The sequence below is a fragment of the Oryzias melastigma genome, linkage group LG7 (assembly GCF_002922805.2).
Source record: "Oryzias melastigma strain HK-1 linkage group LG7, ASM292280v2, whole genome shotgun sequence".
Taxonomy (NCBI): Eukaryota; Metazoa; Chordata; class Actinopteri; order Beloniformes; family Adrianichthyidae; genus Oryzias; species Oryzias melastigma.
In genome coordinates, this window is record NC_050518.1 from 29,920,074 (window position 1) to 29,934,641 (window position 14,568).

Here is a 14,568-nt window from a genome sequence, read left to right on the forward strand (position 1 = left end):
TCCGGGTAAATGCAGAGGGTTCTGCCAGGAAGGTCACCGGAATAGACCCAAACCAAGTCATCACAAACATAAGTTTTACTTCTGATCAGTTGTGTTTGGGTTAACTCCAACCTCCACTGCTGGTAGAAATCCTTGAATATGTTGATGTACACCAAAGTCAGGGTCACCATTCATCTTAAGAAGGGGTCCTTGAGAGTCTGGTTGGTTTGTGGGACTCCTCCATCAGCTGACAGGTACCGACAGTTGAAGCGAGCTGCAGTCTGGACGGTTGTTGAGATTCTAGTTGTAGATCAGCTCTTCTCTCTCCATAGGGAGCGCGGGGCGGGGAGCAAAGTACCAAAACTGAAACCAATTAGGAACCGAAACCAAAACCAAAGAGCGGCTTTGGCACCAGAACCGCATAAAACCCAATCAGCGACTTTTGCTCCTGCGGCAGCGTCGCTTTGCTCCTTCAGAATCTACTGGAATCACATTGATCGTGTTACCGGTTGAAGAGTTATAGTACGTTAATGATTTTGTGTTTAAGCGTCATTGGCGACGCCTCAGGTGTTAAAGGGTTAAATGTTAAATTTAGCTTTAAGAGAGCAGGACATAACTTATTTTAATAAATCTTACTACGACAAATTCTACTAGTTTATTGGCAGATTACTTTTCATTTAAAGCAAGTGAAGAAAATCATATATTCTATATTAGAAGATACGGATGATGTTGAGAGGTTAAGATTATTTATTTTGAAGAGCTGTACAAAAGCATAACTTAGATCACATACATAAATTAATCACCGCAAAACCTTAGAAAGATCTCAATGATAATAAAAATGAAAATCGAATAATAAAAAAACAAAGTTTTAGAAAAAAAATCCACAAACCAAAATGATTCTAAAAAAATGAAAAAGAAAATGTTTCAAAAAACAAGAGAAAATCAGAAAAAAATAAATAAAATGAATGGCTCTTTACTGATCACAAAGCATTTAAATGTTTCTTTTTAACGTGTTTTTTTTAAGCTTTAGCTCTGTGAAGTATTTTAAACTATATTTGATCTGTTTTAAAGTTCTTTTCATTATGATTCTGTTGTTTTAGACAAAATCTAAAAACTTGCCATTTTCTAGGTCATAGTTTCTGCAGAGCGACAGGAGCTCATTAGAAATTCACCTCTTAGTTGTGGGCGGGGCTGTTGGTGTGAAGTAAACCTAACGCTGATATCTCATGAAATCTTTGTTTACTCGCTCTCCCGCTAGCTTACAGACCCTCACACCCCCAAGCTAACATTAGCTTGCAACAAAGATGATGAGCAATATCATTTGTATGCAGACGAACAGTTCTGATCCAGATTCCATCTGACCAGGAAAACAAAGACGTTCATGGATCTGTTGGTCTACAAGTGGATGCTTCAGAATGGAGCAGAGCAGGGAGACTTAGGCTCCACCCATTTCACTTGTTGTCACAAATTTAAGCTTTTTCAAACTGCGCATTTATTCATTTTTATATACTATATAAATGTAGTCGTTTGTCATTATTGTAGAATTGTGTTTCAAAGAAAGAGCTTTATGTTTATCAGTTTGTAAGTTAATCATTTTCAAGTCTTGATGCAGATATCCACAGCAAATACAAAGGAAAGGGACCATGTAAAAGTGCTGTTAAATGCAATGTAGTCGAAGGTCGGTGCACCAAGCTTTTGTGCTGGAAAAAAAATCTGACAAAATATGACTTTGTTCACGCTGTACTTGAACAGGAAATACTCTGAATACAGAGATTATGAGTATATTCATGATTAAATTCATGAGAATCAAATAAACTGTATTCATGGTGGACACATCTTTTTTAATCAGAAGTACACATCTCGTGATAGCAGGTGAAACACTAAAATAAAGACATGCAAACTGAAAACACTTAAAGCAGTAAATGCACATATTTTGTCAATGAAAAAGGAAGGAACAGCAAATATTCAAGAGGGAATGTGACCCCCAGAGAAAGAGGATGACTTTTTACTAAAACACACCACAAAGCATAAAGCAGCAAAAGTGGCAAACCGAAAAATAGGGGAAAGAAAAAACCCTATGCAGCATCTCTGTGAATTCTATGATACGTTTGCTGGATTTCTATCAGGAAACAACCGAGCTCGGGTCCCCAGCAGCCCTGCTGTCCCGCTATGATCACTCGCGTCCCGCCCAGATCCAGGTAAAGATCTGAGTGGTGGAAATGTCAGAATCACCTGTTGTCACTGTGACTATACCGAGCTGCACGGTGTCACAGTGTACCGCTAACAGAGTTTACAGTCTCATTCATTTAACAGCAGCTAGCGGTTAGCCGCTAAGCTAGCGCCAGCTTTCACTCAGAACTTACTTGATTTTGCTGCTCCTACAGTCAGATGAAGTTGGTTGATGTTGAATCTCTGTGAGTAATCCTTATATCCACATGTTCTCCGAACTGCAAACCGTTTGTTGTTGACGATCTCTAAACTTTTATGCTAGAACTAAAAACACCGGCAAACAGGAACTCGCGCTTTTAAAGGGAGGCGGGACTATGTTTTTCTGCAATTTGATTGGTTGGACTGTCACATCAATCAAACGTGGCCCTAATTTGATTGGATGTTGGGCCGACACACGGATGTAAACAAAGACAGACAGATATACTTTATAATCCGTGGATTTGGGGGAAAAATAGCAAGTCTTTCCGAGTCAGAGGGCTGAAGTCCGAGTCAAGTCACAAGTTATGTATATCAAAGTCCGAGTCAAGTCACGAGTCAGAGGTAGGAAAGTCCAAGTCGAGTCTAAAGTCGTCAAATTCATGACTCGAGTCTGACTCGAGTCCAAGTCATGTGACTCGAGTCCCCACCTCTGCTCTTTGGTGCTAGCCCATTAGCGCCCCACAGGTTAAGGTCAAACAAAACTTGTCACTGCAAGAATTAATTTCTATTTATCTAAAAATAGACTGTTGTTGCCCTAAACATAAATTTCCGACTAAAAGAACATCTTTATAACATTTCCCAAACTCTTTAAAGGAAATATTTTTAAAGTAACCATTTGTGGTCTAAAACACATTTTTGTGCTTATACTTTGTTCTTCTTCGGGAATGAGGTGTAATGTTGTAGTGCGATCACCACCTAGTGGCCAAACTGAAACGTCCTCCAGGAGAAGCAGAACAATGTTTCCAATGTTAATGATCTGAACATTTTAGTTAGAACTTCTCCTTTAGAGAATCCATGTAACACTGGATGATATTAAAAATCTCATTATTTCACTGATACATTTACAGTATGTGAACTGGATCAGATTAATATAAATATATTCAAATCATTTATTTTTTGTTAGTTTAAAGCTATGATTAAGATGTGTGTTTTACATCCAGTTTATGCATGATCTGAATAGTCGACTAATCTCAAAAATAGTCGGTGATTAGTCGACTATGAAATCATTGTTTGTGGCAGCTCTAATATCACAGAACCATGAATGTAAACATAAAGAGAAGATCACCACCAGCCAAACGAACAACTGAACCGACCCAGAAAGTTTCCAAACTTCAATGACAGCAGGAATGTTTGGATCTCCTCAGCTGCAGACTGAGTGATCATAGTGGAGGAGAACGTGAAGATTCAGCAGATCACAGCAGATCACAGCAGGAGTGGACTGGTTTTGATGCTTCAGTCAAACAGACACTCCAGCAGTGGTCGTCCACCTGGGAACCAGCCCCATCCAAACCCCACTTCCGCCTCTGTCAGGAGCTTCATGAGGAGCGCTTCTCCTGAGAGCTCCATCCTCCAATCTGAACTCCAGGAGCTGTTTAGTTTAGCGCCTCAGCTGTTTCTGATTTCACCTCTCCTCATCTTCCTCTGACAGCTGAGCCTGATTGTGGGAGAATACATGCATTTCCATGAAATGATCACAGACCTGCCAGCTGCTTCCTCACTGATCTTCATCCATCCATCCAGCTGATGAGGAGCACAGAGATGGAACCAACGGAACCAGATGCTGGAATAATCCTGGAGAGGTGATGATGAGGAGGAGGAAGAGGAGGACCAGTAGAAGTTGCTGTAAGAGCAGAACTAACTCCAGATGTTGACAGCAGATTGCAGATCCTCTTGCAGAGTCCGAACAGCTGGGCGGCTTCGTCTGTGGGGGCACGAGGCTTTGCGCGCCAGCAAAGGGCGCAGCACCCGAGGCAGAGGGCGCGCGACTGCCATGAACAGACCCCCCCACCGAGAAAAAAAAAACACGTTTGAGATGTTTTCCTGGAGGTGTCCGCGCCTCCCTGAGGAGCAGGGTCTCTTAAAGCCGGAGTTCTCACTCCTCTGCGTCGCCTGGAGACTCGAGACCAGCCGTGAAGGAGAAGTTTGGCTGCATGGCGCTTACCTTCATGCGCGCGCGCCAGAGAGAGAGCCAGTGGGGAGGGACTCTCTTTTTAAAGCTGGGGGGGCATGTCGCATCCCTCCTGCTCCTCGTGCTGAATTGCAGTCTCTCTCCCCCGGTGTGAACCTCTTTCCTTCCCCTCACCAGCGCGCCTTTTACGCAGCCACGAAAACAAATCCCGCGTGCGTTTGGCCGCGTGTCTCTCCCCCCGCGCGCTGCTGTAGCTGCCTGGCGCGTGTCTCTGCGGCTCGCTTACAACTTGACAGGTAAGTCCAGACTCACCTGAGGGGGAGGATGCGGAGAGAGGGGGGTCTGAGTGTTGCTCTGCTGCCCCCGTGCGGGGAGAGAGCGCGTGACGACAAACGCACGAACGATTTTACGCTAAAAGCCTAAAGAATGAATGAATGAATAATAATACAAAAAATTACGAATAAAAAAAGGCTGCAAAAAATAACAAATATAGAGTATTTACACATTTTGTCTAAATTGTTTTTAAGTTTACAAGTGATATTTTTTAAAGAATTTAAATCAAATGTTCTGATAAAACGATCATAAATATACTGTGAATTTCCATATTTTAAGTGTATTAAAAAACAAGCTCTATTTATTCACAAAGGCTACAAATTCCTTCAACTTTTGACTTTTTATTGACATTTTCTGATCTTCAGAAAAACCAAAAAAAGCACAGAATTGTTGTATTTGTACATCAGTAACATCAGGAAAAAAACAAGATTCCTTCATTTACAAGCTTCACCCTTAAATGCACATTCAGCAACATCAACTGCATCTTCCTGCAGCATTTCAACCCCAAAACTTTGATTTACACTAAAACTATGAACCCATTGAATTCATTTCCAGCTGTTATAAGAAAGGTTCCCTGATGTTTTTGCTTTCATGCAAATGCTAAATGAAGGTGAATTCAGAGCCAAAGTGGTTTGATGTATTTTAGCATTTTAGACAGATTTTAAACCTGTTTCAGAAACAAAGCACATTTCAAAGTTTAGGTTTATGGCAATATTATTTTCTGGTTCTCTTTTAGTTTTTCTTTATATGTTGCTTAAAAAAGCAAAGCAGTGCAAGAAAGGTCGACAAAACTTTCAATGGAATCAGACAGTAAATTACATTCACTTTTACATAAAATTTTCATCTACAGTAAAACACTTTTTAGCTTTACTTTTTTAAATAATTCATCCTTATTTTTTTATATTGTCAATGTAAATGCATTTTTCTTAAAGCCTAAAAATAAATAAAAAGCTTAAAAAATGTTCACACAAATTCAAACTTTTCAGTATCTCAAACAAAGTGCTTTCAGAAAAATAGATTTGAAAAACTAAAGCTAATCATAAAACCCCCTGACAGCAGAATCTGACGCGTTTTGCATCAAATAGGTTTTGTTTTTTTACTTTTAGAGCTCAGCATTCCTGACACAAAGTCTCACTCCACTGCAGGAATTATTCAAGCTTTTTTTTGGCTTTTAAAGCACATAACTGAAAACCAAAAAAACTAGGAAGTGGTTTCTGCTATGCAAACCAGGTTTGTGCAAATCCTTTAAAACAGTACGGAACCTCGCCGCCCCACGGCTCAGTCAGTGGAAATGTGCAAAAGTTTGGCTTGACCTGTACAATTCTTCCCTTCTCTACATTCAGTGGTTTTGTTGCTGTAATCTGGACAGCAGCTCCACCCTGCGGTCCTAGCTCGCCCCCTGCTGAAGGTTCTGGGCGTAGTTTTCCATGCAGATGTGGACGCGCTGAGTGAAGTAGCCGTGGTCAGAAATGGCCCGGAGGAGGTCGTTCTGGACCAGCGTGATGTCGTACAGCTCAGAGGTGAAGGCTGTGCGGGTTTCAGAACCGCTGGGGTCCAAGAAGACCTGCAGAACAGGGAAATCAGACACAATCTGAATCATTAATCTGATCTTTGTGATCGACTGGAATCACTTTGGTAGCATTTTAATCTCTGTTTTTTTGAGCCAAAGAGCTTCTGTGAAGATGGAAACAGTCTTTGATTTAAGGCTGGAGGGAAGAAGGTTTTCAGAGTGAGGGAGGGTCGGTATATTGATCCATTCATTTATTCTTTTATTTAAGCAGTTCGGCAGTAAAAATAAATTAAAATGACAGAGATATGAAGGATAGATGTCATCATCTTGACATCATAATTGCTCCTAATCATCTTTTGATCTTTTTTAGACCAGTGGTCTTTTAATCAGGTTTAAAATTGTGTCGCTTCATTATTATTTTTTTATTCTGAACAAAAGGCTGTGAAGAATCAGATCCTCTCTGTCCTTCAGAAGAAGCGCTCGTACCTTTGAGTTCACCACTGAATCTTCATCGTTCTGCCGGATGTTATCATCGATGAAGATGTGCTGAACCTGCTGGTCAAATGGGTCGATCCACAGCGGTTTCCCCCCCAGGCTGGAGTAGGTGTTTGCCACCCACCTGGAAAAAGGAAAAAAAAACCCTACAGAGTTTAGAGAGGTCCTCTTCTTCGCTCAGTCGCTGCTGTTTTTGGAGCGTACCAATCATAGTCGTCCCGAAACCCCCCCAGGCCCTCCAGGGAGCTCAGGTACTGGTACAGGCTCCTCTCTCCGTCACGAGTGGACCAGTTCTGGTCGGCACGGGTCAGGACGACCCCTTTCTTGTTGCAGCGGATCTTTCCTGGATTCATGTCGACGTTCAGCTGAGAGAAGAACCGGAGGAGAGTCAGTACCTTTCACAATAAAAGCTGTCCGCTGGAGGTTTACTTTGAAAGTTGCCAGCTCTCCTTTGGCCGTGCAAAGGAGAGGATGGAACATCTCAGCGTTCATGCTGTGATCAGACATTAGTTGAGGAAAAATTTTAGGCTAAAGTTGAAATAGATCCTTTTAAAACATCGTCTCTCCACTTAGACCTTAATGAACCAAAAACATCAGCAGCTCCAACCTCTCCTCTGATCACTTTTCTCCTCTTGCTGACAACTTTTCAGTAATTAAGAGGCCGCCGTCTGTCAAACATGCAAATGTGTGTTTTCACTTCAACTTCCTGCATGAGGAAACCCTCCTGCTGTGGAAGAGCGTCACCCCTGAAAACACCAGAACCGAACCGTCAAGACAAATGGAGCGGACAGAAACAACGTTTCAGTGACTGACTGACCTCCTGAGCCTCAATCTGCTCCGATGTCTCCATCTGGAGGAGAACTGAAGGATCTTTTAAGCTCTTGGATGTATTCAAAGATGTTTTAATGGCATCACTGATCAGTGCAAATAAAAACTGTTTAAAAGTCATTATTTTACACAAATGTTAACGTTTTTCAGCCTTCAAATTCAGGTTTGACTTTTTTTTTAATTCTTGGAAAATTTGATTTACTTCCAATCCAGCATTAATCCAACTTTCTAAGTTTTATCTTGCTTTCCAGAATGGGTGGTAGACCATAGACATGAAGACATGTTTCTCAAAAGGTTTTTTGTGCCACTGAGAATCTAATTTGATGGTTTTGAACGTTACTGAAGGACCACATTTTCATACGATCCTCTTCATGCTCTGCAGAAACTGCTCACTGGGATTTCTCCTGGACGTCCTCAGGGTTGTCCTGATGAAGGACGACCGGCGTGTCTGTGGAGCTAAATTGAGGCCAATATTATTTGAAAGGGCTGCACGGTGGCGCAGTGGTTAGCGCTCTTGCCTCACAGGAAGAAGGCCCCGGTTCAAATCCCGGCTGGGGGATTTGAAAAAGAAATACCAACTGGGGACCTTTCTGTGTGGAGTTTGCATGTTCTCCCCGTGCATGCGTGGGTTTTCACCGGGGACTCCGGCTTCCTCCCACCGTCCAAAAACATGCTTCATAGGTTCATTGGTGACTCTAAATTTCCCCTAGGTGTGAATGTGAGAGTGGATGTGTGTGTGATTGAGGCCCTGTGACAGACTGGCGACCTGTCCAGGGTGTACCCCGCCTTCACCCATCAGCAGCCGGGATAGGCTCCGGCACCCCCGCGGACAAGAAGATGAATTATTTGAAACCCAAATTAATCAAATTGAAAAAAATATTGGGTTAGGGTTTTTTTTAGGCCAAAAAAATTTAAAATGTCCAAAACTTTTTGCTATTCTAAGATAAACTTGTATTTTCAGTTTCAAATTTTCTGTTTTTTTAGGTTTTAAAAACTCAAAATTTCAATTTTACATTTTTTTAGTTTCAAATATTTTTGTCACTTTCAAATCTGTTTTTTTGGTTTTCAAATCTGAAAATTTGAGTTTCAAAACTTTTGGCCCTGTTGTGGCGCTTTGGGGGGGGGCTAACATGAAGGACCAATCAAAATCAATGGGGGTGGTACCTTCAGTCCCGTCTCAATTGTCGTTATTTTTAGTTAGTTTAAAGCTAATGATGGTTAAGATGCTAAGCTGCTGATAAATGTTTTCAAAATGTTGTAAAGTTCAATCCATTCTTTAATTAACCTTAACAGTGTTTTAATAAAACCAAAATAATAAAATAACAATAATAAAATTGATTTTATTGAATTTGTGCACTGGTTCTACACTAATGCTCTGAATATTTGATTTGCTTTGATTGTAAAAAAATCTCATTTTATTCCTAAAATTTCCACCAAACAGAAAAGTTTTGGGTGTGAACATTTGGAAAACGAGCCGACATTTAATCAAACCACAAACGTGTGAGTTTGAATCAAACAGAGGAAGCTGGAACTGAGGACCAAAACGAGCCTCAAGTGAACCCTGTAACACTGAAGCTTTACAGGAGCTTCAGTGTTACAGGCGTCGCCGGCGGCGTTAAAGGGTTATGTTGGGGAGACATCCCTCCTCACCTTCAGCTCCGGCAGGTCGGGGAAGAGCGGGTGACACCCCTCCGTTAGCACACGGTTCATGGCTCTCAGGACGCGCGGGAGGTCGCTTCCAAACGTGCGGAAGACGACGGCGAACTCCTGGCCTTCCTGCGTCAGATCTCTGAGCAGCTGGAAGAAGGACGGCAGGATCCAGTGGTAGAGATGGCCGTCTTCTCCTCGAATCGACAACTCTTTGTCCTCCTGCAGTTCAGAACGAATATGTTTTAGGACACAAAATGTATTATTTATGCACACTTTTCATACAGAATTTAAATATTACTGAAAACAATTATTTTAGATGATCCACTTAATTCAATTTGATTCAATTCTGTTTTAAGTTAACACAGTTAAAACAATTAGACACATTTGTTTAGAAACACATTAATATTCTATCTATGTTTTGAAGATATTCATATTAATTTAATACGGTTCACATACTGTAAAATATAATTGTGAAATAAACATGGATTCTCAAAAGGAGAAACTCCAACAATTGTTCCTCATCTCCTGGAGGGCGTTTCAGTTTGGCCACTAGGTGGCGATCACGCTATAACATTACACCTTCTTACAGAAGAAGAAGACAGTATGAGGGAAAAACTGTATTTTAGACCACAAATGGTTACTTTAAAATATATATATTTAAAAGTGTTCCTGTGGGAAATCCCAATATACGTTAGCATCAAGCTAACAGACTTCAGCTTTATGCGTTGGATCAATCTCTACTTTTATGGATCGATTATTGATAAATTAAGTTTAAATCGATTAATCAATTTTATCAGCTTAGCCCTAATATTTATTATAATATTTATTACAAAGAGTCCATTTATTCAGCACTGCTACAGTGACCCGCCCACCCGTATAAATACTGACACCTTTTTTCAATAAAACTTTATTGTTTCATGCATTGAGCATTGCTACATTACAGCGTCATCCTTCATGAACGGATGATTTAAATTAATGTGCAATGTTAGTAAAACTAAGACAAAGTTTCCTTGTGTTTTGAAAAGCTGACCTGCGAGCTGCTGCAGACGTTTAGCTGTTTTATTGAGTTAAACTTTAGGCGTCACAGCAGCTGATATTTATGAAGTTATGTTTCCACATGAGGATGTTTTGGACAAGTCAGGTTTTTTTTTCTCTTTGTTGTATTTTTTTTATATATAATTGTAGAGCACTTTTTATAAATAAAGCTTGATTAATTGTTTGATTGATTTATTGACAAATTTAGTTTGTTGAATAATAAAGGTCACATTTTATCCAGAATTTTGTTCTGTTCTGCCAAATGTGAACAAGTTATAAAACTAAAACAACAGCTGATCTCTACTCCATTTACTGGGGAGGAAATTACTGTAATTAGCAAACTAACAAAAAGGTAAAAAAGGTTTAGAAGCACCTTCACAGAATTAACTTACATTAGGTTACTTGGGCTCATAATATAGCATAAGGGGAATAAGCCAAAAGCATACACTTGTTTGTTTTTCATAGCAGTGAAGTTTTTAAAAATATTTATTGTATATAACATTTCAGATCTAAAGGAAATGTTTTTGTATCTGAGCCTTTAATGGATCCTCCTTGTGTTTGGATTAAAGATTTATTAGATAAAGACTTAAGGGAAGTGAAATGAAACATCAGTAATTACATCAAGAAGGTCAGAGGTCATGGTTGTGTTGTAATTTTCTGCTAGTGTTTCTAGAAGTGGAGCTGGTGTCACAGCTGAGCGGGCGCCATGCCTCTTCAGGAAACTGGAATAACTCTCCATCAGAAAGCGTGGCGAGCAGCTCACCTTCACGCCTTCAGGCCAGCGGAGCATCTGCAGATGTTCGTCCAACACCCCCCTGAAGCGTTTCCCAGCTGCAGAGGTGAAGCTCAGCGTCCGTCCAAACTGGCTGTAGTAGCTCACAGCGTCGCTGCAGGGCGGCAGCAGGGAGGGGGCGTCACTGAGCCACTCCCACTTTCCTGCGCTCAAAGAGGACACGGTTACAGATGCAGGAAGAGTGGGAGGAGCTTCATGTAAAAATGCCAAACCACTGACTGTATCTGAGAACTGGAGTGAGAGAGTGATGTCATTCATAGAGAGCGGTTTACTTCCTTTACTTTTGGCTTAATGGAACCAACAGGTACTTCCTGTTTGAAATTGTGGGGGAGGGGAAGAGTCAGTCAGTCCAGTTCTCACATACAGTCAGTGAAACATAAGTGAGCAGAAGAACACAATTCATAACTTTAGTTTACAATTGTAATGTTTATTTAAATTGACATTTATTTTTTAAATGTTAAGTTGGTGTTAGATTGACCTTTGAATTGTTTATGTAATTAAGTACAAAAATAACACACTTTAAACACATCAAAGGATGCTTTCTGATGGGATTAACTTGATGATGGACTTGTGTGGGAATATTGTTACTAGTTTAGATTTTTGTTCAAAGTTTTAACTTTTTCCGGAGTTCCGGTTCTGGGTTTTATTACCTGAATCTATGATCATGGAATATAAATATTTGATATTAAGTCCTGAACCGGATTATGATAATTCATGTAGAGAAAATGGTGTGGTAGAGTCGGGGTGAGATTATATAAATTCGCTTCCTTCCACTTCCTTTCAAGCGATCAATTTGTGATTTATTATGTGATATGTTATTTCATGTATTATTACCTGATTGCTTGAAATAAGCAATTTCATTCATTCATTCATTCATTCATTTATTCAAGTTTTTAAGTGCAAAATGAGCCACATTCACACATTTAATAAAATTATTTCTAAATATTTGAAGAGTTTTACAAGAAATAAAACAAGTAAAGTCTGCACGACATTAATTTATACAAAATCCTTCATTATGGAGATAAAAAACCATGAATGGATACTTTAATAATAAAATGAATGATAGAAATGTGTTTTTCCTGGAGTGAACGCTGATAACTGAAACTGTGAATGAACCAAAAAGACAGCATCAAAATGTTTTGAAAAAGAACTTCAGAAAAATCTGCATGAAACTAAAGAAAAACAAAAACAAAACTACAGAAAAACGGAGTTTACTGCTGAATTACCAGTAAAAGTATGTGTTTGTGAAATGTACAAATGAATAAATATAATAACTTAAGGTGGAGTTAGATGGCCCTGGTGTGTTTAAAAATGTAAAAAATGACAAATATGATCCTGTTGCTCAGCAGGTTTATATTTTCTGATATGGTTGAAATGCTGGTTGTGTGACGTCATCACCTCCAACTTCCGGAACATTCCATCCACAGAATTCAATCCTGAGTGGGAAATCTCCGTCAACATTAACGGTTACCTTTGTTCATCTTCCCCCAGGTGACGGTGGTCAAGAAGTAGTCCAGTGCAGCGACCGTCCCCTGGGCCGTCACAGCGTCCGACACCAGGATGGTGCTGTTCAGGTCGACGTGAAGCACCAGCTTTCGCCCCCGAGGCGGATTCACGAGCGGCAGCCCCCGCGGGACATCGTCTGTCAGAGACATCGGCCCGGAGCCGTCAGTCCCGTTACGTGGGTCCGCCCGTGGGTCGCTGTTCTCCCGGAGGTCCTCCATAGAAGCGGGGCGACCAAATTAAAACTTTACGCCTGATGTTTTCCACTGACGAGTTTAGTCTGAGAACTTGATACTGGTGGAATTTACCGACACTTCCGTCAACTTCCGCTTTTTCTTCTTCTTCTTCGTCGTCTTCTGTTCTGTGTTGTGAAACAGCGACACCTAGAGCTCTAACATGTAATTACCGCTAGTGGTTCAGCAGAAACACATTCCAAAACATTTAGCCACAAAGAAATATAATAGAAAGGTAAATGTTATAAAATGACACAAGGATGTAAGCAGAATGAAGATGCATGCTGTGAATATAATAACTTTAAAAACTCACTTCTGCTGTAGTGATTGTGCAGCCAGGATTCAAATAATAAAGTGGAAAAAATAAAATTAATATTATATTATATTAAAAAAGGTAAATTGGGTTTTTTTGGTGGTGGTGGTGGGGGGGGTATACGAATGTATATAATAAAATGTTTTATCTCCCCCAAAAAGCTTATTGATAGACAATATTTAGAAATATATACATGCAAAATGTGTGAAAATGTATTCAGAGACCAGAATTATGAACAGTTTTTAACTTCTTATTTAATATTCAAGGAGAATTAACCTGTATTAACCTGCCTTACTGACTGCAGAATAACATTTTTGTTTTAATTTGATTTTGTCTATTTGACTTTTTAATCATTTACTGTGATCAACATGGGAGGAAAATAACTTAAATTAATTAATCATTTTCACAAATTTGCTATTTATTATCTAAACTCATTTTTCATAAATTGTTTTCATAACCCACAAACATATAAGTTCATGCAGGGCTCTAAAGTGCAACCAATTTGGTTCCAAATGTGACTGAATTTTTCAATGGTGCACCTAAAAAGATTCTTGGTCGTACCAGTGCGTCCAGCCGTCCTGTGAGGAGAAAAAAAAGCAATCTCTTATTGATATTCTCCAAAACATTAGTAATGACATTTTCCTGTCTGGGTTCATGATACTCAGAGATTCTCCTGGGAGACTGAGCTCATCTCCCACAGCGAGAGCTTGAATGACAGGCAGATAAGGAAGTAAGTTTGCATTAAACTCATTTTGACTCATATCTCGTCAAATATTTGCATCACTTTCAATAAACTCCTTAGAGTTTCTAAATGATTTGGTCAGAATGTAAAGTGACAGGAGGAACGTTTTGTGGCATCAGGATTCAGATACTTCTCTGACCAAGCAGAAATGATCTTTACGTGCAGTGATGAATCACTTCAACCTTTAAAAACAAGAACGATAAAAAGACAAATTTCAGTCTGCATTTGTTTTATTTACATATTTTCCTTTTCCTTCAGAGTAAGAAAAGAGGACAATTGATTACAGACTCGTCAGCAATTCTACACATCGTCTTTATTTATATTAACCATCTCTAGTTTCCACAGCAGAGGTCAGATGTGTCCCATCTTCATGTACAAAAACCAAGACGAGGAGGATAAGCCAGCGACTGAGGGGAGACGAAGCAACAGGAGTGTATGAGCATGCGGTCATGCACGTCTCAGTTTCTACTGATGCATCCAAACGGGTTCAGGAGGGAGGAGCATCGACGCCCCTCTCCTTCTGTCATAAATAAGTGAACAAACCCAAACCAACAGAAATATTTAGACACAAACTAAATCTTTTTAAACGTTCTCTTGTGAAGGACCACCACTTCACCAGTCCGGTCCGGGTCTGGGGGTGAAAGCGAACATCGAGGTGCGCGGCGGACTCCCGTCACTAATCCACCTCCTCCATGTTGCTGTACGACGGCGCTGCGCACTCAGAGGCGAAGAGGTCAGAGGACACCTCGGGGGTCAGAGTGGGCGGGCCTTCGGGATCCAGGTCTGTGGTGAACAGGGATTGGCTGGGAGCCTGCAAA

The 14,568-nt window shown here is 40.2% G+C and overlaps 3 protein-coding genes across 4 annotated transcripts in view; all 3 read right to left on the reverse strand.

Annotated features, from left to right (window-relative positions):
• LOC112158603 (kelch domain-containing protein 8B) overlaps nucleotides 1–4,673 on the reverse strand; it is a 200,920-nt gene extending 196,247 nt beyond the window's left edge. Inside the window, exon 1 of the mRNA XM_024292026.2 lies at nucleotides 3,887–4,673. The gene's annotated coding sequence lies outside the window, so the exon portion shown is untranslated. The remainder of the gene's footprint in view (nucleotides 1–3,886) is intronic.
• Nucleotides 4,674–4,969: 296 nt separating this feature from the next.
• On the reverse strand, nucleotides 4,970–12,832 carry si:dkey-32e6.3. The gene is made up of 6 exons (XM_024292025.2): nucleotides 12,431–12,832; nucleotides 10,930–11,102; nucleotides 9,132–9,350; nucleotides 6,858–7,018; nucleotides 6,645–6,777; nucleotides 4,970–6,212 (listed from the first exon to the last, which is right to left on the reverse strand). The coding sequence occupies exons 1-6, from the start codon at nucleotides 12,681–12,683 to the stop codon at nucleotides 6,036–6,038; spliced, it is 1,116 nt and encodes a 371-aa protein (XP_024147793.1). The 5' UTR covers nucleotides 12,684–12,832; the 3' UTR covers nucleotides 4,970–6,035.
• A 1,209-nt stretch (nucleotides 12,833–14,041) lies between these two features.
• Nucleotides 14,042–14,568, reverse strand: part of usp19 (ubiquitin specific peptidase 19) — a 28,970-nt gene continuing 28,443 nt past the window's right edge. For both annotated transcript variants that reach the window (XM_024292031.2, XM_024292027.2), the window contains exon 26: nucleotides 14,042–14,561. In XM_024292031.2, the coding sequence (XP_024147799.1) occupies nucleotides 14,427–14,561 (135 nt within the window). In that variant the 3' untranslated portion in view covers nucleotides 14,042–14,426. The remainder of the gene's footprint in view (nucleotides 14,562–14,568) is intronic.

Bases quoted from the DNA above. Each gene is read 5' to 3' on its own strand.
- si:dkey-32e6.3 (XM_024292025.2), bottom strand. From the start codon at position 12,683: ATGGAGGACCTCCGGGAGAACAGCGACCCACGGGCGGACCCACGTAAC. The intron at 6,778-6,857 runs GTACGCTCCAAA...TCCTTTTTCCAG, and splicing joins TTTCGGGACGACTATGATTG to GTGGGTGGCAAACACCTACT. The intron at 6,213-6,644 runs GTACGAGCGCTT...CCTGTTCTGCAG, and splicing joins ATTCAGTGGTGAACTCAAAG to GTCTTCTTGGACCCCAGCGG.